A 23762-nucleotide genomic window follows, 5' to 3' on the forward strand; every position below is an offset into this window, starting at 1 on the left:
ATATGTTTCCTGCATAAACCGCAGGCTCGTTTACAGTGAAACTGGGCACAGAACTTGGGTATTGCGATAACCTTTTCTTCTAGTGAGATTAAAAACCGTATGTATGTGGTTCTGCCGCGTATGATGCAGAGCCGCAATCGTGTGCTCCCGAGATCAACAAACCAAAAGCCGCCAATGCGGGTTTTGAAATGAGGTGGTGGCGCCATCTGTTGTCTGCAGTGGAAAGCGACAAGGCGCGAAATGCGCCGAGGTGAGTGTTGCGTAGTGCATGGGCCCTTGATGGCGCCACCACCGCCATTCGGTGGCAAGCGTGCTCTGGCGGCTGTCACTTCATCGATCTCCGAATCCCGGCATAGACGATTACAGATTTGATTGAGTCATGCGCGGCTGAACCAAGTAAGTACTGCTGTCAAACTATCTACATGACACAAGTTGCCATAGTCCGCAAGCTCTGTGCGTAGTTTTACCGCAAATGAGGCAGCGGTTGCGACGGAAAAGTTTTTAGCAGGCTTCACGATAAAGATGCACAGTACTGAACTTATCCGCGTGTGTGTATCTCTTACCAAGGAGCATGGGCGTTTGAAAGGGGGATTAGGAAAAAAAAAGAATGAAATGAATGGAAACGAGAGAGGTGCTGATGCCCCGCCCCCGGCAGATTGAAAACTCGGCGGTTCGGCTCTTTCAATGACCGGCTTGCTCGACCACACAGAAATGAAATTTCCAAAAGCCCCCACGCCGCAAAATTTTGCCTTGACTGTACGCGCTGAACCCCGTGGTATCCAACGTTTATAGGTATACTTCGTTGGTGGTATTTGTGCAGAATCCTGGCTGCCCTGCCATGAACCCAAGGAGGTTATAATACAATAATGTACGAACCCCACCAAGTTCTTTCCTTCCTCCACGAACCCCTTTCGCAGTGGTACTATCACCATCAAGATCCATAGCTCGATGGCCCAGTGCATCCAGTACCGTAGAAGTTAACCCAAGCCCAAGCCAAATCCGAAAGGTTTCTTCTCAATGTAGCGATTGTTGAGTTCGGTGGTGTTGTGCTCATGTTTTCGTGAGAAATAATGACGAATGGTTAGTATATTATCTTCCTCATATTGTTGGTGCGTATGATGCTATTTCAAGAAAACTACGCTTGAAAAGCGCTGGCATGCCCAGCGATATGTGAACAATGTGACAGTTGAAACGACGCGTATTTGGTTTGCAGCGTTTTGCGTCGTACTGGCATGTCGCCTGTGAAATCAGTCACACCGAGCTTAAATAAATTAAGTCAAGCTTCAGCCATATAGCACATTAAGGAAGGAAACTGGTGCTACTAACAGCTTTTCAACTTGATATCAGAACCGATCGAGTAACTGTTGCATTTTCACTTTCTAGTATTGAATGCACGTTACTGTTGCCAGCTGCAATGATTGACACGCGTCGCTGTTGTCTCGAATACAACACCGCTTATTTTCTTTGTCGGGATCTTTAAATTTATATGCATGCGTCCTTGCAGCGTACACCTTTGATGGCCTGGTGGTGTTTGGACTTTTGGTGATCTGCACCTGTGCTTACATGCGCAGAGTTCCCCGGCTGAAGCAGTGGTTTCTTTCGGAAAAAAAGGGTTTTTGGGGAGTGTTTTACAAAGGTGAGAACGAAATGAACAGCGTCCGGCTTGAATGAGCTGTGTTTTCGTTCGGGATAGCTCTATAAGCTTTTTTGGCACGGCGTCTTTCAAATTTTTTCAAATTTCTTTTCGACGCGTCTAGAGCTGTTTTCGCGAAGTCAGTGATAGCGGCAACATTTGAGATCCCTGCTCGACATAATGGTAGAGTCATTTCGTGCCTATTGTAAAGGATCGCTTTTTAAGAAAAATGAAATAAAGAGGGAGGTCGCGAAGATCTACGGTGCACCTAGGAAGTGCTGTCTGGTGATGTAACTATTTTGTCTCGCGCGGTGGAATATTTTACTAAAGGAAACCATAGCTGAGTTTTCGTTGCGATAAAGAGAATAATTACTTGGTTGTAAATGTATGTTTTTGAAGAATAGGGCTGAAGTTTCCTCAGTGTGGAAGTGTGCTTTATCAGTTTTTGCGCCATTCATGTTATTTTTGTGAAATAGGGGGTTAGAAATATACACACAGGAATTTTGTGATTTTTCGAATGTAGAATGTAATGCGTGACTGAAATGGCTAAATAGCTTTTTCTGTGCAATTGTTCAATGGGTTGTGTTTTTGGTTTTGCAGCTTTGAAAACAAAGAAATAGGCATAAGTAAAATACAGTGCTCGACCTTTGGCATCTTTTAATGTGAGCTTGAAAGGACTTGCAGCTGTAAACCCACCATGGGTTAAAAGGGTACAGTAACAAAGTTTTGGGGTGTTGGTGTTTTTGCCTTTAAAGAGGCGTATAGGCCTAGTAACTGTGAAGCTGAGCTTAAACTGTGAAGCTGAGCTCAAAACACCAGTGCACTGAGTGAGGAATTGCAAATGATTTTGTACCGGCCTAGTAACTGTGAAGCTCAGCTCAAACTGTGAAGCTCAGCTCAAACTGTGAAGCTGAGCTCAAAACACCAGTGCACTGAGTGAGGAATTGCAAATGATTTTGTACCGGCAATTTTGGTCGGCGCAGGCGTTGAAGTGTACCTTGACGCCAAGCGGTTTCTTGGAAATTATTCAAAATTATATTAAATTCTGTCCAACTCAATGCCTGAAACTGAAATGTGCTAGAAGGCATCTCCTTAAGCCCGTGAAACAAGTGATATAATTTGTTTGCATTTGAAATTTTGTGTCTGTACCCCTTTAATGCTGTGGTCAGCTGAACTGGCACAACCAGACAAAGAAGCTGAAATTGTTGAGCAATTATTTAGCACTGCTACAAAGTTGATTGAAATTATTCCTTCGCTTTTCACCGTACTGCTTGAGATACCAGTGTATGATTTCATGCAATGTTGCCAACGAACAGTTGCAGTAATGTAACAATTTTATGCCAGTGACATGTATGACGCAAGTTTATTGAGACCTATTCTTATTCATTTAATTTGTTCTTCCTGTTTTACAGCATCTGTTATAGGCACACGGCTGCACTTTTTTGTTTCTGTGAGCTGCGTACTGGCTGGCTGTTACTTGCTTTTCATAAAGTGATCGGGAAGAAACAAATTGGTCAAGATGCTTTTGTTCTGCCCGACGTGCTCCAACATTCTGATAGTGGAAGAGGGCATTGAGTGCTATCGTTTTGCCTGCAACACGTGCCCATATGTATTCAACGTCAAGCGGAAGATGTCAAGCCGCAAGTATCCACGGCTGAAGGACGTTGATGATGTGCTCGGAGGTGCTGCGGCATGGGAGAATGTTGATTCAACAGAAGAAAAATGTCCTAAGTGCAACCATGAACGAGCCTATTTCATGCAGATTCAAACACGATCAGCGGATGAACCCATGACCACTTTTTACAAGTGCTGCAACCTTCAGTGTGGGCACCAGTGGAGAGACTGACTGGCCTTTTTTTCTTGGGTTAAAAGCTGTTTGCACGTAGCGTCACTATGGTTTCAGTTTCAAGGCTTCTTCATGCTACATTCAGCAAAACCAATAAAGCCTCACCAGTTCATATTGTTCAGGAGACGAGACCCAAATACAGTGACCTATCTGTGCAGTTTCAAGCATGAGAGGCTACATATTATAGTCATGCATTCCTCAATGGTTTTGTAAGAACGGCTTGGCAGTTAAAGATGATCATTACGATCCCCTTGCTTACGAGTTGCCTTTTTGGGTGAGGGCATTTGACCATGGATGTTGGCTTTGTTTTGTTCTTTTGCATGGAATTATTCTGGATATAACAAAAAGTCTAATAAAGGTCACTGTTTCTTAACTGGATCTCTTTGTCATATATTACGGTGAGGGAGACTCATCTGCCTCAGATTGCGTTTGTCTCGATCCAGCTTCTCGTTACTTTAGGGCATATGTTTGGAAACTTGCAGCAACAGGGCTTGTTGGATATGGGGAAATTTAACTATAGCTGGATACAACCCAAGGACGAAGCGGCAAATGCCGCTTAAAGGAGCTCCTCTAGCCACCAATGGAGACGACCGATTCTCCCCATCGCCCCCTCCACCAGTCCCTTTGGACCTGCTAATGTGAAATCCCAGGGGGCGGCAGGTGAATTTGATTGTAAAACATTTTATTCGCCGGGAAGAGCTTGCCAAGAGGTCGCGTTAAGTGGTCGAGAGTACATAGCCCTCGACGACTTTGTCAGCCCACTCCACCGCCAAAACTTGCGTTCTGGGGTCAGAGCTAGCCAGCACGGTCTCCCACCGCTCGAGAGAAGGAGCTGTAACTAGATCACCCGGAGGTGGCTCTATTTTGCAGTCCCACAGGATGTGATCGTAGGTAGCACGTTGGCCACAGTGTTTGCAGTTTGGGTTGTAAAGATCTGGATAAATTTGCGTGAGGAGTGATGGGGTGCGTATCGATCTCGTCTGTAGACGACGCCACGTAACCTCTTGTTCTTTAGTAAGTCTTTTGTCTGGAGGGGGGAAAATTCTCCTCTCTAATTTAAAATGATTGGTGAGATCATGATATGTGATCATTGAGTCCTTCGTGAAATTCAGGGAGCCAGACTCATCCACTGCCCGGTCGATGAAACCTCGGGCTTTATTGTGGGCTGCCTCGTTCCCCGGATTCCCCGAATGGGCTGGGACCCATATCAATTCGGAATAATTTGGTGAGAATTTGGTTGCGTTAAGGATTCTAAGGGAGGTGTTTGTAATTCGCCCTTTAGCGAAATTATTGATACCCATTTTGGAATCGCTGAGGATGATGCTCCCTTGGGTATGTGCTAGGGCGAGGGCTATAGCCGCCTCTTCTGCCGTTTCAGAGGATTTCGTTTTGATTGTCGCCGAGACGATAGACGATGTGGTCACCATTCTCGTTCACACGGCAGGTGAATGTGGAATCACAACGGCCAAATCGAATTTGCCGCGGAGTCGCGAAAATCAGTCCGTGCCATTGGCTGGAGGGCGTCCTTTAAATCAATCAATCAATTAATCTATCATTCTTGAGCTGTGTCCGACTATAGGTTATTTTGCGTCCACGACACTGTGCAACAGCAGGGCTTTTGTTTCTTGCGTTTCTGAGGGGCAGTCTTGCTATTAAAGCTTACGGTGTGAACTAATATGAACAAGCGCCGAGCGCCCTGCCCGACAAATGGTGGCTAAATGCAGCCGGCACGCAGTGTTCCTCTGGCTACCTTGGCCTAAACTTTTCAATGAGGAAACTACGCTAGAAAAGTGGTCTGCCCGGAGGCGTTTCGGCGTTTCACGTCATTTCGCAATCGGTGTGCGTAAACAAGGAACAGTGACGTTCAGATGCGCTTAGTTATCTCGGTCTTACTGAACAGGGCTGAGAGGTTTTTGTCGGAGCGGCCGCTGACAGAAGTATGAGTTCGCATCGCTCACTGAGCTGCGCAAAGCGCGGAATGGCGTCTGCAAGCTATCAACAGGTGAAATATATATACGAGTTGCCCTACGCTCAGCGTCACAAGCTGTGTAGGCTGTTGGACGCTGGCGGACGGTGGAAGGAATTAGGTAAGAATTTCTTCTAATGCAGTGTTACAGCGTCTGCCTGTACTTCGGCACTGTAGGGGTAAAGCGTCGCCGCAGTGTGTGTTGGCGCGAAGGTTTTTTTTTATTATTGTAGTTAGAAAAATGAATTCCGCCTTCCCCGACCATTTCGTTGTCACACCAAAAGTTTTGGAACGAAGTGCTAGAGGAAGTCAGTCTTGATATTTTGGCATAGTTATCAAGTTAACGATGTAGAACGGTTTCGTATTCGATTAAGATAGCTTGCAAAGGAAGATCTTTTTGCGCGGCAGCTTTCCTGTACTGCGAAGCGCGTTGCAACTCCTCTTACCGAGCGGCCACTTCTACAGCGTATTGTCTTAAAGCTGTTAGCGTCTAACCGCACTTGCCACAGGCTACGTACTTAATATTTAAAAATGTATGTTTGTCTGTCGTCGCAGGTTTCAATTTCTTGCACATGGACCACATAAGTATCAGCCTCATGGAACAAGCGATCCTCCGGAAAGAAAGCCCGACTGACGAACTTTTACACAAATGGGGCGAAAAGAATGGCACAGTGAACCAGTTGTTTGTTTATTTGTACAAAATGAAGCACATGCAGGCAATGCTTATTATCAAGGACTTCGGTGAGTTGCCTGGTTGTATGGTCTGTTACAGTGTGCATTGGAAACGAAACCTTAAAATGAGGGTTTTGCAACTACCGTGAAGCTTGTAAATGTTGTATGTGAGTCAACACTGGTATTCAATATTCAATCGTATGGTAGAGGGGCTTCCTGATATTGGCTAGTGTAGCTATAGTAAAAAGAGGCAGGAAGTTTGTTGATTCTTATTAAATGGTGAGCCACTGTAAAATACTGACTTAAGGTGACAACACCTCTTTCTGGCTTTTTTAAATGAGCAAAACAGCTTTTCAGTGTTGTCATGGTCTAGAACCGGTCGTTTTAATGAATGAAGTGATCCAGTGGTCTGCTGGATGAAAACTGTGTGCTAGATCTGTGAATTTAATTTCCTTATCTGGAACTAGCATTCGTGTGCATGACCCTCTCGTGCTTTTGTCAACTTCCTATTGCAGTTAGCCCCAAGTATCAGCACCTCCTTGGTGGGGAGCAGACAACAGAATTGGACAGTGCTCTTCTGAACAGCAACAGCAATGTGTACCTTCACTCATCACGAATGCTGAAAGGCACTGCACCACCACCTGATGTATGAAGCTCTGCTCGTGTTGAGGTGTTGCTTTGCATTGTTGAGGATCGTAGTGCATGGTAGTGCATTCATGATTTCTCGCTTAGACAGCGTCATTGGTTGAAGTACCTAAGTGTTGCTATATTGCGAAAATGCTGATCGTGAGTTCACCATGGTTGAGCCCTCATGTACACTTTACTGTCATGTGCAAGTTGCGCGTCCCAAGTTGCATTGTAGGCATTTATGCATAGTTCCGTTCTTCTATGGGCTATCTACTGAGAGAGGAGTTCCCTATAGATCCCGGTCGCGGCGGCTGAATTTCTTTGGAGGAGAAATTCGAGGCCCGTGTACTGTGCGATGTCAGTGCACGTTAAAGAACCCCAGGTGGTCGAAATTTCCGGAGCCCTCCACTACGGCGTCTCTCATAGCCTTAGTCGCTTTGGGACGTTAAACCCCATAAACCAACCAACCAGATAATGGCTTGCTCTTGACATTGTGGAAAACCTTTACTTTCCATCAGATATGTACAGATGTTCCTGCAGCAACCCAAAGCAGACAGTTTGCAGGTCACAGAAAAGTGTAATGGTGGTTTCCAGTGTAAGTTCTTGAATGAAGGTGGTCTCTGATAGGTAATAATACTGAATACTCATATTGTTAGCCTGCCTTTAAAGCCAGTTTCGCACATTTTATTTTGATGGCATGTTTTGCCAATTACTTGTGTTTATTCTCTTTCCTTGCAGTCTGTTATGGGTGCAACTGCTTATAGCAAAAACTTTTACCCTGATGACTGTCACGTGAACATGGACAAAGGCCTGGCCAAAGTCAACAGCTCCAAGGTCAAAATGGTGTGTCCCGGCTTGTAAGTTGTAATTCCTATGTATACACATGCCTAATGTGTAAACACAATGTGACAAGATTTTCAGCAGTGCTCAACAATGATAACAGTGTAGTAGCGATGTATCATATAAACTGCAAGCTATATGCAGCAGAATATAGCCCCTAGTTGCAGTTTATAGTGTCCTCTTAATATTCAATATATTGGCAATACTCTTATTTAAAGAATATTTCTAATATAACCCCATATTTTCAGCATTAGAGAGTCGCGTCAAACACCGTTTCGTTGATAGCAGCAAATTGTTAGGCTTCCACAGATGGCATGCGAGCTAAACCAGCGGCAGAGGAAAGCAACTGCAAGTGAGCAGTGTACCGGGTGCCCATATTGCGGCCGAATGGTTGGCAGTGTGACATAGTTGCAGACACTTCGCCCCTGTTGCTTTCTCTTCATTGCCAGAAAAGGTTGTCCTTGAGTATAGTGAGTGAGTGATTGTAGCACGCTGCAGCAAAGCGTTTTTGTACAACTTTACAGAAAACTGTGTTTTGATTCCAGGCCAGGCCAAGGCAACAGAAGTCCTGTGCAAGCTCCCCAGAGCACCTTTCCATCTGTGTCTAATAACTGCTATGCGAATGGGAACAACTTGTACCCTCAGCTTCCAAAGTTCCAACCTAGCGAAGACCAGAGGCTGATCAGTAGTGAAGGAAAAGTGCAGAATGTGGCTCCTGAAAGGGCTCAGAGTTCAGAGGGAAGAACTAACAAGCAGGGAGCAGCATGTGCAGCAAAAGGTAAGTGTGTACTGGATTCATGGATGTCCATGGGCATATACATTTCTGGGCAACATTTTGACGTAAGCATGCCTGATTTATTTATTTATTTATTTATTTCAAGTTACCCTCTTGGCCCAGAGGGCATTACAGAGGGGGAGTGATGCAGTGGAAAAAAAATAAACAGTGCAACATACGTAACAAACAGTAATTAGATGCAATGTAAAATTTGGAGGGGACACTTCAGCTCTGCCTTAGGGGTGTGACACGAAAGCGTTGATGTGTTAGCGCTCATATGTGCAGAGGTGGTCATTCTCGAATTTACATTCATAGATCCCCGGGAGTCCTTGTACCGCACCTCGCACAGTGGTGCAATGCATCGGTGGGGCTTGCGCGACCCAGATTGCTCCTCCTGGGCAACTTCTTGCAACCAGTCATTAATTTAACTGCCACCTGCCACGGTGGTCAGCTTGCTCGCAATCCAATGGGCAGGTTGTGATGGAGCCACGAGGTCACATGACCTAGGTTGCTTCTCTAGGGATTTTCGCTCGCCACATCGCCGCTGCTGCCAGATTTTCTATGTGACGGATCCCTAACGGTATAGCGTTAATTAATGTTACAAGTGCAGTCATTCATGTTTGGAGGCTAGTGTCATGTGCCAAAAACACAAACATCTGGGTCAAGACAGAGGCAACACATGCTGTAGTTGTGTAATTTTGGGTTTGCTAAGGAAGCTATGAATATCTAATCTTTATGTAAAGACAATGAGTCACTTGAATGAGTGCAAGTATTACAACGCCAGATAAGCCAGAATCTAGCAATGATGTTGCACTTATTACTCTCAAAGTTCTAGTCTGTGTGGCACTGATCAAGTGGTGACTGTGCTACATAAGTATTTTAATATTGACATGACATACAGTTAACATAGTTTCATTTTTGCATCATGGTTGCAACACTAATTGCTCCCATAGCTGGTATGCACACAGCACTGAAGAAGATGCAGTGCAGTGTTGGTGCTCGGCTGTGTCCCCTACACATCTTCCAAAATAACAATCCGTTTTGCCTTCTGCATTGTTAAAGAAAGGTCAGTGAATAGTTTATGGCTGCGTGAAGCCCATCAGGCACCCACTTTCCAGAGCCAAGTGAAGCACAGCCTCTCGTCAATCAGATACCTTATAAAGAGCTCAAAAAGGCCACCGAAGGCTTTATCGATGCCAACATTCTGGGAAAAGGAGGCTTTGGAACAGTTTACAAGGGATGTTGGAAGGACACAACGGTTGCTGTCAAGAGACTTCATGTGGTGAGCCTTCTTTCTTTTTTTCTTTTTTTGCTCAACAACATGAAGTTCTGTATAAAATATAGTAACATACTGCATACAGTAACTTACTAGCCTCTGCACCTGTAGCATACACAACTCAACTCAACTCTAGCCTCTGCATGCAGCAGAGGCTAGCAGCAGTAACACATGTGCTAGCTGTGAATGGGAATAATAATAGATAACCTTGCTTATGTACCCATAAAAACAATTGAGAAACCTAACACCACGTTCGGCTATTCGTGTATGCAAGTTAATTCCTGTGAACACAAATGGTTTTCAGTGAAACCAGAGAGCAAAAACTGCAGTCTTTTTCCAGCATTACTGGCATATACGCGCTGCATGAAAACAACCATGAAGCCATGAATATTAAGACCAGTGGTATGCAGTTCTGTACCAGTATACGACCGAAACTTTCTTGTACCATTGTGTGTGTTACAAGTGGGATGTGACAGTGCTTGTGCTTTGTGCCCCTAATGAACAAAAGCAAAGAAATGACGATGTTTGGAGTCATTTTTTTTTATTTAACTGCAGTGATTGTTAGCAAAGAAATGATGGTGTTTGGAGTCATTTTTTTTTATTTAACTGCAGTGATTGTTAGCATGTGTAAGAAGTTCTAATTGTTGAGACAGCTGCACGTGGTTGTGGTGGTTCGGTCTGATGCAGAAAGAAAAAGATGGTGACATACGGCAGGAGCAAAGCTTCAAACAGTCGCTCACTGAGATGAAGGTGCTACAAAGGTATGTGTAACTGCACGCTTATCTTCTCATAGTTGTCGGTGAATCGAATTCTTTTCGGTTCAAAGTGAACACCTCGTGACCTATGTTGTTCAATGACATGCACGCAGTTGCCGCATTGACAACATCCTGCCACTTTATGGTGTTTCCCTCGATGGACCAGAGCCATGTATTGTGTACCAGTTTATGGAGAATGGCTCACTTGAAGACAGGCTTCGCTGCAAGGTGCGCATGTGTTCTCTTTCTGATTAATACCGAGACCAGATGTTTGGAAATGATAGCTTCACAGTTTCATTTTTTGCTAATGATTATCAGAAAGTTCTCTATTTTAAGGAGCTTGCTTTCAAGCTATCGTAGAACCTTTAGATAAGCTGTTCCCTTTTGCCGTCAGTCGCCACTGCCTCGCGGCATGGAGAAGCCAAGTTGAAAGGCAGTGCAGAGGCACTTGACATACCAAGCCATATTTGCCATTAACCGCAACTTAATGCGTGTTTGAAGTTTAAGACGTCTTGAACGTTGGAAGTTTTCTTAATAAGAAACTCCTATTAAAAGCCGCAGATCTGGGTACTCTTTCAAATGTGTTGCTAATTTTGATCGCAATGCATCACTTGCCACTGCCACCTTGGAAGGCCTTTATGAGTCTCAAATGTTTTCTAATTCACTGATCTGTGAGGAGCTCTGCTATGTGTACCAAAGTGTTGGCAAAAGTCTTGTGCTTTCATCTACATGAGTTGTCTTTGTTCGAGCTCGGTTTCAGCTAACTGTCCTTCCTCCCTCCTATCTAACATGTATGGCTTAAAGGCCAGTACTTGTGCATTGCTGGCCAGGAGATTTACATCACAGGAAGTAAGATACATAGGAATGCATATTCTTTTCTGTGCAAGCTTCTCTCTTGCGTGTTCTTCTTAGCACAACACACCTAGCCTCATCTGGACTCAACGAGGAACGATTGCTAAAGGCGTTGCCCGAGGACTGTATTTCCTTCACACCAGTTTGGTCGGTGGGAAACCACTCATTCATGGTGACATTAAAAGGTTTGAGACATTTAGTTCTTCTAACGAAATCTTTCTAATGAGAGGCAGTGAGCCGGTAAGGATGCGGATGCTTAGTGTCTTTTCACGTTTTGATAAGCAGTCTCTACAAGCAAACTTTGTCATGACACATTGCACTGCACCATAACATGGATAATGCGCAGTACAGCCGGCCAAATCTTTAGCTGGCATGCGTGGCGGCCGCGTTTTCCGTCCTCCTGCAGCTCATGACGGAGCAAACTTGCGAAAATATCAAATCTAAGCACAGGCTCACTAAGCCAGTGCTCAATATTGAGCTTTCGGCAAGTTTGCTTCATCGCAATGTGCAGGAGCGCAGAAAAGGCGGCTATCGCGCACGCCAGCTAAACATTTGGCCGGCTGTACTTCTTTGTTTCATAGAATAATACTTCAAAATCAAAGGGACATCGAGCCCACTTTCAGGTTGGCCTGTACCCTGGATTAGTGGTAGTAGTAAAACACATTATTTAAGAATGCAAATCAAGTGCCCAAAATGTGCTTCGCCTGGGGTGGTATTCTCCCGGTGTCGCCTTTTGCGACATGTCGCATTCGCTCTTCGCTGATTGGCTCGAGCCGCGGTGACGGCGGCGTGACGACACGGACCTGCCTTCCTGCTACGTCATCGTGACGTCGCCCCAATTTACTACGCTTAGTCGAACAACGGAATGCGCTGAAGAGATTCGGGCGGGCGACGGGCTACCGTTAGCGTACGAACGCAATCGGCAGTTGCGGCTTTTGCGCCCTTGGCGTGAAAACATGGCGACGTCCTTTCAAGCGAGAGCTGCCCGCTTCAGCCAATTCAGCAGTCCTTGCGATTCCGGTCGGCATGTTTACCGGCAACTACTGTTGTTTTTACTTTTCGCTATGACTTACCTTGCTTCGTCGATAAAGTTTAAGCTGCAATTCAGCCTAGTTTTTTAGATACGCTCTCGATTCTGGAGCGCGCAAGCCTAATGGGACCTCCAGCTACACTGCTACCGTCTGCAACTGCCCGAAACGCAGCCGAAACCTAGCACAACCGTCCGGAACGAAAGAAAAATAGATTTGGAGCTTTTTCGCGGTGTTTTATAGACTTAAATGAAGTAAAGCGAGTTTATATTAAATTTGCAAATGTTTTTCTGAACATTAGACGTCATGTGATGGCAAATATTCTTGCTATAAGAGATACGAAACTACTGCTGCTAGTGAATCAGCAGTGGTAAATTGTCGCTTCTCGGAGTGGATGAATGCACCGCAGACGAAAGTGCCGGCGGCTTTTTCTGTTTCTTCAAGCATCTGTAAGCACTTTTTTAGGCCCCGCCCATATGCGACATGTCGCAAAAGGCGACACCGGCAGAATACCACCCCTGCTACAGTAGGCCAAGGTAATCCTCTTAATGCAAAGAAGTCAGCCAGGTATGCCAGGAGAGAACTGGGGAAGAGGGAGGGGAGTAGAAAATATACTGAAGGGCGACAGGACAGTAGGAGAGAGAGAGAATGTGCTGGATTGGCATAGAGTACAGGGCAGCCGGGGCAGGAGGGGTCAGAATGGAAGTGGGATTAAAAAAGTTTTGTTGATGTCGTGAATGTGTTAAAGACAAAGACGCTACTTGCTCTGAAAGCACAGCTTTCACAAGCTAGAAAGCGCAGAAAAAAAAAAGTACAGGCATCCGCCATCATCAGCTGACTTCGCAAGTAAATTGCATGCATCGACACAGTTTTTTGGGCCTCGGATTCCAGAGGCTAGGTTACACTGCCATGCACTTCAAAACGTTGATGGACTCCTTGTTGGCGTAGATGTAGCTGAATCAAGTGGTAGAAATAATTTTTAAATGCAATTTTCTCAGCTATGAATGCATATTCTGCTGTCAAACAAACATCAACATATCCGGAAAGAGTTATAGAATCAATTTTACCGGCAAGTATTTTTTTATTATTATTGTGCATTAGTCTTCCTGCTGAGTATAGTTAAGAGTCATGCTGGTGAACAGGAATCACTGAAGTTATTGTAGCTTTACTCATTGCAGTTTTTAACTTTTCAGGTTGTCAGAAACAGCCAGCTTTTTACCACATTATTGCAGGTTGCTTTTTAACTTTTCAGGTTGTCATAAATAGCCAGCTTCTTACCACATTATTGCAGGTTGCTTTTTTTTTTTTTTTGCTGTTAGCTTGGTAACATGGTATGGTAGCAATGTAGTCTGAATGAAGCAGCTTTTTCTTGGCATGCGGTTGTTTTTGTTTTAGTGCGAACATCCTTCTGGACTCTAACTTGGAGCCAAAAATTGGAGACTTTGGCTTGACTCGGTATGGGCCTGAAGCTGATCAGTCTATGGTAGTGGTGTCTCATGTGCACGGCACTCGATATTATCTTCCTCATGAATACCTCAAGAACAGGCAGCTGTCAACCAAGGTGGACATTTACAGCTACGGAATTGTAAGCAAACTACTTGTTGCAGAGTCGTTTCCTGTAGAGTGTGACCTTATTTGTGCTGCTACGCAGTTCAGAGGTGTATGAGCACCTCTTCCTCCAGCATTAGTTATATATATAGTTGGTTGAAAACAGTCTCTGCACTGATTTCGTTCCTTCAGTGCGGTGCAGCATGTTTAAGAGTGATGTTTCACTCCATTTTTAAGTTATTTTTACAAATGTGTACTTTAAAATATCAATACTTCAAAATTGTTAGATTGTTGTTGTTAGTATGCAGGTGTAAAGATAACCACTGGCCTTATTTATGAGTTTTTTTTTGTTTTTTTTTTTTTGCAAGCACCTAGATATCTTTACGCACTAACAGTAAGGGGCTTCGTGTTTAGTACAAGAGACTGCCAGAGTTCTTAATTTTGTTGCTAATTGTTGCAGAAAAAATCAGTTCGGAATCATTTTAGTGTTAATCATGAATCCTTAAAGCAACGCAAAAGACACGCAGACAGAACGGGCTCTGTGTGTCCCTTCTATCTGCGTCCATGTCTTTTGCGCTGTTTTAAGAAGTATGACCCATAAACTAGCCTGCACATCTACTCGTGTATGAATCCTTGCAGTTTTATGACTAATGACCTGCAATTTGTATGACTGGAGTCACTGGTTATACTTGTTCATTACTTAACCCAGTGTAATGTGCACCAGAATGTTAAAAAAAAGACAGACCATCCAAACCTGCGAGTGCGAGGTACATCCCACTCTAGACTTCATGCCCCAACCTTTTCCCACAGGTCCTTCTGGAGCTTGCAACTAGCAAACATGTGTATGACAGGCGGCGGAAGACAAGGACTTTGGCAAGTTATCCATACCGGCTCTTTCATCTTCTTATTATTATTATTATATGTGATGCTAAAGTTACCTCACGGCTAAAACGTGTCGAACGTTATGAAACGTTACAAAAAGGCATGAAATCCGATTTTGTGTAAAAAGTCACATAAACTTAGAGCGTAAATGTTTTTCGTCAACCAAAAGTGGAAATTCGAGTCATTATTGGCAGACAGGACTGCCTCTTGAAGAACACAAGCACACATCAACGAAGTTCCTGGCCACACCTACCCGCAGCCGCCTCAGAGTGAGCTCCTCCACTCGTGATAGGTTGAAGGGACACGGGGAAATGAGAGCTCATGTACACTGCCTGAGGGAGGCTGAAAATGTTAACTGCATCAGAAGTGGATGTAGAGGCAAAGAGGCAGGGGGAGTTTGTGAGGCAGCTGTTAAACGAGATGGCATGTCGGCTGCAACATTATGGGCATCTGTGCTGGCCTGAACCCAGTGGATGAGTATAGGCACAGGGTAGGATTGACAAGCAGCATGTAAGGCCTAGGAAACCTGAAGGGTACCACCTACTTTCTTTAGATGCTTCAGAGCTTCTTGAGGATGAGAAAACATGCACCTGGTTATAAGGAGGGTCGTTTTCTTATAGATTCACATTTTTTCATAATGTGGTTTTCCATTGAAAAAGTTTTAGTTTTGGGGGAAAGACGCAGATAAATCTACTAAGTCCACCTTTAGTACCCATGGTTTACATGTTCAGATTTAGTTGGGATGCATGTACTGGAAAAATGTGGTTTTACTGAAGGACTGAACCATTAATCATTGCTCTCATGTCATTTTCAGATTGAAACTGTACAGGACTGTGCCCAGAGCAACCAGCTAGACAGCCTTAGAGACACAAATGCTGGGGATGAAAACCAGGTCATCTTTAGCTTGCTCATTCATTTGGGCCAAAAATGCTCAAGCTACGACAGGAAGGAGCGACCAGAGATGGAACAGGTGATGACTCTGTCATAGTGGAATACAGCAGTGGCACATCTCAGGTTGTCGCCTCACAAAAATTTCACTGCATGCAGGTGCTTCAGCAGTTCAAGGAGAATCCCAACGAAGCTGTGCGGAGTAAGTGATGCTTATGAGAAAGAATAGTGCGAATGATTTTAGCATGTCAGCGTTAAAGCTCCATTTCTGCAGAAAATCTGGCGGTGGCATTGCGAGCGAAAAATCTCCAGAGAAGCCTCCTAGGTTATGTGACCTTGTGGCATCATCACAACTTTCGCATATTAGGGTATTTTTATTTCCTTTTTGGTTGCCCCAACCTATTCTTTGTATTTCGAGCAAATTGACCACCCGCAACAGGTGGCAGTTAATGATTGGTCACCAACTAAGTGTCCTCTCCGATCTTTTTGCACCAGAGCCTCAGGGAAGATTTGGCTTCTCACAGAATGTTAACTGCCATTTCCCTGTGCTCTTTCTGGATTTCAGGTCAAGAAGTAATGCACAGCTAGCAATTCTTCCTTCTTAGCACTTTGATCATATATTGATATGTTTCTGTCGAGGTGGAAATAACTGTCACCTTGGTATGCATGAGCATTCTTTACTTTGTGTGCTGTGACCAGCATGTCATTACATCCCTACTCTCATTCATCTCTTTGCATGCCATTCCACTCAGGAGCACATTGTAAAAGGAGTACAGACACCAACCTTTAGTTGTGTGTGCTTCCTCTGCGTGTGTGCTTGAATGTAAAATCCACCTCCATGTGGCAATTACTCTTAAGTTTCTTCTCTCCTGTTGTTTCAGTTTCAACAGCCTAAAGTTGCTCTGACCCGATATTGGCGTGGACTGGCATGAGAGCTATAGTGAATTAAAATGATCAAGCAGCAGTTACCTATATCAGTTTTTTTTAGTGCAAAATCACTACTTAACATGGTTCCAACCAAAAACCCAGTGTGAAGTTCGACCTTGAGGGTGACCTTGGTCAACGTGGAGAAATAAAACATTGCCACAACTGGGTTTCAAACCAGCAGTGGCGTGAACAGATCAGCTTCAGTGGCCACTGCACGAGAGCACTATGCTATCGCCGCAGCCGATCACGCCTCGTGTTAAACAAACACAAGCTAAATGCAAAACCTTGAGCCAACCAGGCTAAACAAGTGCTTTTGCACTTCTACTTGGTTTAACCCTGTTAAAACCCTACCGCTTTTTTTTGTGCCTGGCGTGACTCGAAACAAACTTTGATGTCATAGCCATTGTTTGGCTGTTAAAATCAAAACTAACATGAGAAGAAAAATCAGTTATAAAATATTTACCTGACAGAGGTAAATATCACACGGTGGCTTGAGTGTACCATCTCTTCTTACCATCCCAAAGAAGAGAAAAAGAGACCAAAAATTTGGTGTTTATATGCCTTGAAGCTGAGACCCCCCCTCAGAGTTTCCACTGCAGCTAAGCGGTCAGCTACACACAATCTTTCATCTCTACAGAACTCTCTCAGAGCGCACTGGTGCCCCCCAGCACATCTGGAAGCCCGTCACCTATTGACCTGCAGAGGTGGTACGACATTCAACAAGGCCAGGCTACCAAACCCACTAATCCGACACCACTCAGTCCCTTCCCCACAACACCAAGCAATGCACAGGCTGCCAGGCAAGTGCCTTTTGCTCATTGTTACTTTTTCCTACATGTGTAGAAAAATCATTAATGTGTAACAGGGATTGCAGGACTGCGTTCTTGTGCTTGCACTGTTGCTGATGTCATCACCAGCGCACTCACATGAGCAAATATTAAAATTTTTCCTGGTATTATACAGCAGTTTTGCAGCTTTCCAGCATTCACCGGAGACAGTACAATGCTGCAGAATATTGTGAATTACTGTTGTGTACGGCAAATGAGTTTAAAGTGTGCCAAATGAGAGGAAATTTCTTACCATCAACAGCATGGTCGGGTAGACTGAAAGATGTGTAATGTAGTTGACTTGTTAGCGGCACAGTAGAAATGAAAGTGCTAACTTTAACTCGCTTTAGATGCAGGCGCTGCATCAAGCAGCTATGAAATCGCCGTGTCACATTTTTTTGCCGATAAGTTGCAGGATGGGTGCAAGCCTGATGGCAGTTCTTGAAGCAGCCATTATAGAGCTTCTTGTTTGTCTTTGTGGCTAGAACTCTGTACAGGGACACTGAGAACATCTCCGTGCAATTTTTGATTGCTTGTAAAAAATTGATCATATGCTTCTTTCTGGCTTGTTGATGTTTATCCAGCAACAAAAAAAAAAAACGTATTTATTGTTGAGAAAATTGTGTTAAATTTTCCCATCATTTGATTCAAACTCATGGCGTCTACACCGAAACGACTGTATGATCACTGTTTCGAAGTGAATGGTGGTGTACCCTAGCCTGTGGGATCCTCACCCAAAAAACTGCGTTGAAGCACCGTAATTTACTTGCGGAATTGGCCGGTGTGGGCAACGTGTATATTTCGTGTTTTTCCATATTACGGGCCAACTTCAGTTTGTTTGCAGTGTTTCTTGTGATAGCGTGGAAGAAAATTTGTTTTCACATTTCTTTTTACATGACAATTGTGGATCTTTAAAGATAATTAAGTTGCTTGCATTCTGCTTTGCAAAAGTATTTGTGTAAGAAATGACTGAAATGGTTTCTACAAGTTTACTGTGTAAACGCTTGTGCCCACTAGCACACGTTCAAGAAGGTCTAAGCTTTTCCTGTGCAGCGGCAGTGTTGTGCTCGTTCACTTTTATGCATTGTGTGCGTTCAGAAAGATCAGTCAGTCCTCTCTGGATGCCATTTCTGAAATTTGACATCAACTACGTTGTAATTTTGCAAGAAAAACAAATAATTCTTGCGCATTTTCATAACTACCATGCATGATGAGAAATGTGATTCTAAATTCGATGTCAAATGTTTGAAGCTGTACCACACATAATAGGTAATGAATTTACCGAGGTGATTCTGAATTGTGAAGTGAAAACAAACATCTTGTATTAAAAATATTTAAATTTTTTCTAAATTCTCAAGTTTCGGTATATATGGGTTAATGCTATAAACACAACCAATGTGCCTTGACAGATCCAGCAGTACTTTGCACATAATGCCTGTCCTAAACAAAATGACACCCCCCAATGTGCTGCCCGAAATCCAGAGGCTATTCGACGCCCCGGGCCCTTCCTGGGGACATGTTCGCCGAGTCTGCGCTTTGTGTGTGTGTGTGTATTTGTGCCTTCTTTTGTCTCGTCGTCTTCACGCAGTTCTGTTTTGCTCTAACCATGAACTGACTAGCCCTACATCCAACATCATATCTTACACCCCATTTGCAGCCCCAAAATGTCACCCACGTTTCCACCCCGGCCCATCCTGCCTTCGACATCTCCGCCTGTGGCATTGGTTGCAGAGGAGGAAATTGTAGCAGAAGCCTGTTTTCCAGTGATGCTGGAACAGCCTGTGTCATCGCCGGAGAACCAGCTCCCCATGGTGTCCATACTTGGCGTAACTCAGGGTGCAGTTAATCACTCGAGCGAAAGCAGTGCTAGCGGGAGAGCAACGAATGCAGGCTTGGCCAGCCCTGTAGGGCCGCTCGAGGGGGAGCGAATTATTGTGACCCGTGATCTGCGTGGCGGTGAGCTGAAAATGCCAGAATTGGATGAGCTTCACTTGAGCAACGTGGCCAGCCCTGTAGGGCTGCTCGAGCGGGAGCCAGTTATTGTGACCCGTGATTTGCGTGGCGGTGAGCTGAAAATGGATGAGCTTGACTTGAGCAGCTCTGGTCTCTTGGATGATGAGGACGACGACGAGGACTACAACAGTCAGTATACTGGTGTCCAGAGCAAAAGTGAGGCACTTTCAAGGGATGCACGAGGACAGTGACACCTGCGGTGTTCAGGACGACTTTTGCTTCACATGCACAAGTACTACTTACTTTATTTTTTTGGCAGTGCTCAAGGGCGTCCTGCATAGACTTCATGCAGCGAATCCTTCAGAGCAAAACATTGTGTTCCACAGATGACAAGAACAGGCGAGTGTGCAAAATTTATGTATACTGTGATATGAATGTGCTGTCAAAAAAAAAGTATGCAGTATCAGCTCAGACATTGTTTCTTGCTTCAATTTGGGTGCACCTACCTTCTTTGTGCTAATAACCTGAGCTTTTGGTGCACCAAGTGGTCCCAGTTTTTTAGTCAGGCTTTTTGTCGTGTAGTCAAGTTCACCCACGGCAATGTTTTAATGACTTAAATGTATTCATTCCTTGGAAGCAAATGACTATTTTCAGGAGCAGATTTTATACCGTGTTCTGCAACTTTATCGGCACAGGTTTGAAAAATTCTCCCGCCACAACCGTTGGCTCGTTTGTGGTGAAACCGCGCACACAGCTTCCTTATTGTTGTCCGTTTTAAGGCATAGTAAGTATAAAAGTGGTACTTACCAGGTTTGGTCACGCGAGATGCGAAACCAGAAGCACACGTGTTGAGATCGAGCCGTCGTCATCGAATTTCTGCCGAAATGTACTGGTGGCGCCATCTGGCATCGCTGAAGGAAAGCGCCACGACGGAAGCGCCGAGGCGAGCGCTGCAGCGAGCGTGGCGGCTTGCTTTGAATGCGTCGTTCGGGCCATGTCGTCTGCTTAAGCACGTGAATGACGACGGCTCGATCTCAACACGGGTGCTTCTGGTTTCGCATCTCGCGTGACCAAACCTGGTAAGTACCACTTTTATACTTACTATGCCTTAAAACGGACAACAATAAGGAAGCTTTGTGCGCGGTTTCACCACAAACGAGCCAACGGTTGTGGCGGAAGAATTTTTCAAACCTGTGCCGATAAAGTTGCAGAACACGGTACAAGTACATTTTAACTTCCATTATTGTTGGGATACAAAAGCAGGGGTACACGTGCAGAGCAAATGAAAAGATAGTGTTTTTACAATGCATGTGACTGTCATCACGTTTCATTGTATTGTGTTTGCCATTGTGATAAAAGAGCAGGCCTGCTGTATTACTTTTCAGTGCCATTCTAATAAAAGACCAGCCAAAAACACTGGGTGCGTCACTGGTGTCGAGACATATAGACCAGATACACACCTGCCTATGTTCAGGCAGCACTGAAATGTTTGGTGCTCTTACAAGCAGTGTGAAAACTACTTTCACTGCCCCTAAGTGCATCACAGATCCATGCCATTATTAATGCGAAATCCGGAGGTTCAGTGCCTAGCAAAATCGTCTATTGCTGATGTATGTCCGCATAGCAAGAGGCAGAAAAAGAAAACGGATCAATGTCCACGACTAGGAGTCGAACCCGCAGTGATGCGAACAGATCAGCTTCAGAGACTGTTGCTCAAGACCACAAGGCTATAGCCACAGCCAAACACAAGTCGTAATAAACTGCACCACACTCTCTCGCTGTGCACTGCAGAGCATTGTCTTCGTCAACCTCCATCTGCACTATACAGCGGCACTGCCCATTCATCGTAGTCTTCAGGCATTGATTTGAAGGTGGTAAGCATTCTCCATTAGTTTTTTTTAAATCACAATTAGGCTTAGCAGTCCCCAGGTCTTGAATTCTAGATCTCAAATAAAACTTTTTGGGTCAAAATCTGCTTAGAATCAGTTTTAAAACAATATGATTTGCAATTATTTACTCATTACTGTACTCACAGCACCATGAGGCATTACAGTGGGGGAGGCACCAATAGCAATTGATACAAAGGTAAAGCAATAGAATTACAAACATTGAAGGAACAAGGGCTTAATTAAAATGCACGTTCCATAAAGGGTAAAAAAATACGGTAGTAATGATGGCAATATCATGTGGCAGTTTATTCCGAAGGACAGTCCGAAGGATTTCATTTTGCATCGTATTGCTTTGATTTTATAAGCAGGATCATGCTGTGGTGAGACGCAGTCAAAATCGCAAAGATAATGCTCCCGATTAATAGCGGTCTTGCTGCGATATATACCGTTCAGAAATTTTAGCCTCAATAATTTTTTATGCTGCTGCAGTAGTTCCGACCTGAAGTTTTTTTTTAATTGGAATTCTTGAAATAATTGGCATGCATAAATTGCATAGCCAAATTCTGTATCCTTTCCAACTTATGAATCTCCACTTGCAGCCAAGGGTCCCACAAACAACAAGCATATCCAACTGCAGGTCAAACATTAGTTTTAAGCAAGAATTCTTAAGCACTGAGTGGTACATTCTTTGCATTTCTGCGAAGCGAACCCTGTCTTTCTGTAAAATAATCTAAATAACAATGCCAGGCTATTTTTTGGCAGTAAAGCAAACACCGAAGTATCTATGTTTGAAAACTGTAGACAGTTTCTGCGTTAGTTCCGTATGCAAAGTCATGAGAGCTCTTTTTTTTGTAGCGAAACGCATGTACGCAGATTTTCTCTTCTTAATATCCATGTGCCAAGTATTGCACCAGTTAGTAATCAATGTCAGATTGTTCTGCAGAGCAATACAATTATCTGCAGTATGACCTTGTATAAAACGCAGTCTGCAAATAAATGCATTTTTGAGGAAATAGCAAAACATATGTCGCTCAGTAGATGAAAAAGAGGAGTGGGCCCAATACAGACCCCTGTGGTACATAAGACGGTATGTCTACTTGACCAGACTGTGTTCCATTTAACACAACCATTTGGTGTCTTAAATGTAAGTATTCTTTAATCTACGCAATAACTGAACAATTCAATTCAAGCAGTAAAGAATGAGGGACTAAGCCAAAGGCTTTTCTGACATCTAAATACATTGAAATGCGAATCACTTGTCTAGGGCACCATCCAGATCATACGTACATTCAGTCAGTTGTGTAACACAAGAAAAACCAGTGCATGAGCCATGTTGCAGCGGGCTTAGTAACGAAAAAGCATTCAAATGACTCGTTATGTTTGGGAAAAAGCAGGTTCAAAAAATTTGCAGCTAATATTTGCGAGTGATGTCGGGCAGTAATTCGACACAATACTACTGGAACGGCATGCGCAAGTTTCAAGTCATCTGACAAAACAATTTCTTGTAGCCATTTTGTGAAAATGACATAAGTAGTATATCGATACTAGGCGTGCGTACAAAGAAAGTAATGGAGATGGCAAGCCATCGGACCCAGTGGCTTTTGAAGCATTCAGTTGCTTGACAATGTCTGAATTCCCCGCGTATCAAAAGCAATACCCTCCATGTGTTATCTGCCCTTCACAGTCGTGGCTGCTGAGGTGACGAGCAAACAAGGCTGAAGTATCAGCTAAAGAGTAAGGGCACTGTGGATCAAGTTGCCATCATTGTCGAGCGGTGGAATTGACACTGCATCTTTGCCATTCAATTGGATAAGCTGGCAGAGTTGCTTAGGGCACCTCTGTATACTTGAATGAAGACTCCAAGAATTTGTCTTTCTCTAGCTTCGAGGTGCCTATTGTGTGTTTTCTTATCTCCTTAGATTTTTTTTTCAAGTGTAGCAAAAGTGTTTTCCTGTATGCAGAGTAAGCAGTCGCTCTCCTGGTAACCCTGTGCACTGCCTTAGTACACCGCAGCTTACATCTGCTGCATCACGCCGTCATTATACATGATGGCATATATCGATCATGCAAATCGAGAATTTTATTTTTGAATATGGTCCACACTGTATGCACATTCTTGGTTTGCACTAGGGTTTCATAAATGTCGTAATGTGCATCTAAGGAAAGTGCTAAATCATTTGTACCGGATTTTTGACAGCTGTAAATGCGCTGTCGAGTGTAATTTGCAATTTTTACATACTGCAAACTGCAGTTCGGCCTCAAAATCTTAAGAGAAAAACTTTAAAGGCAGCAGTAATATTGTTTCTGCTGCAGTCTTCAGACAACTGAATAGACCAGAAAGGATAAAAAAAAACTACGATGTGCCTCTTTGCTAAAAGTTAAAGCCTACAAGTTAAAGATTGGCTTTCCAGGCTGGCATAACACATGCTACTTAAGTGGAGCAGTTTACTGCAGTTTATTGCACAGATTACAGGCTTTTACAAAATAACTGTACTGGCGAGTATGGCTTGGCATAGTTTGCATAGCCATGCACCTACAGCAGTGATTTGCAGCCAAGACTGCATGACGTCATTAGTGT

The 23762-nt window shown here is 44.0% G+C and overlaps 3 protein-coding genes across 3 annotated transcripts; all 3 read left to right on the top strand.

Annotated features, from left to right (window-relative positions):
• The first annotated feature begins 962 nt into the window (after window positions 1-962).
• LOC149358721 (protein kish-B-like) lies at window positions 963-3183 on the top strand. Its single transcript, XM_089570883.1, has 3 exons — window positions 963-1080; window positions 1505-1636; window positions 3046-3183. Exons 1-3 carry the CDS (start codon window positions 1071-1073, stop codon window positions 3126-3128), a joined length of 225 nt encoding a protein of 74 aa, XP_089427009.1. The 5' UTR covers window positions 963-1070; the 3' UTR covers window positions 3129-3183.
• Window positions 3153-3857, top strand: Polr3K (RNA polymerase III subunit K). Its single transcript, XM_089570882.1, has one exon. It carries the CDS (start codon window positions 3153-3155, stop codon window positions 3477-3479), a length of 327 nt encoding a protein of 108 aa, XP_089427008.1. The 3' UTR covers window positions 3480-3857.
• Window positions 3858-5297: 1440 nt separating this feature from the next.
• Window positions 5298-20005, top strand: LOC149358723 (pelle-like serine/threonine-protein kinase pik-1). Its single transcript, XM_089570884.1, has 15 exons — window positions 5298-5566; window positions 6001-6186; window positions 6633-6763; window positions 7483-7601; window positions 8130-8362; window positions 9478-9641; window positions 10323-10396; window positions 10504-10618; window positions 11303-11427; window positions 13666-13855; window positions 14629-14691; window positions 15515-15670; window positions 15748-15790; window positions 17153-17315; window positions 19000-20005. The coding sequence occupies exons 1-15, from the start codon at window positions 5419-5421 to the stop codon at window positions 19544-19546; spliced, it is 2457 nt and encodes an 818-aa protein (XP_089427010.1). The 5' UTR covers window positions 5298-5418; the 3' UTR covers window positions 19547-20005.
• Window positions 20006-23762: the final 3757 nt, after the last annotated feature.

Source organism: Amblyomma mixtum, chromosome 2 (assembly GCF_055824585.1).
Source record: "Amblyomma mixtum isolate Tamu chromosome 2, ASM5582458v1, whole genome shotgun sequence".
Lineage (NCBI taxonomy): Eukaryota > Metazoa > Arthropoda > Arachnida > Ixodida > Ixodidae > Amblyomma > Amblyomma mixtum.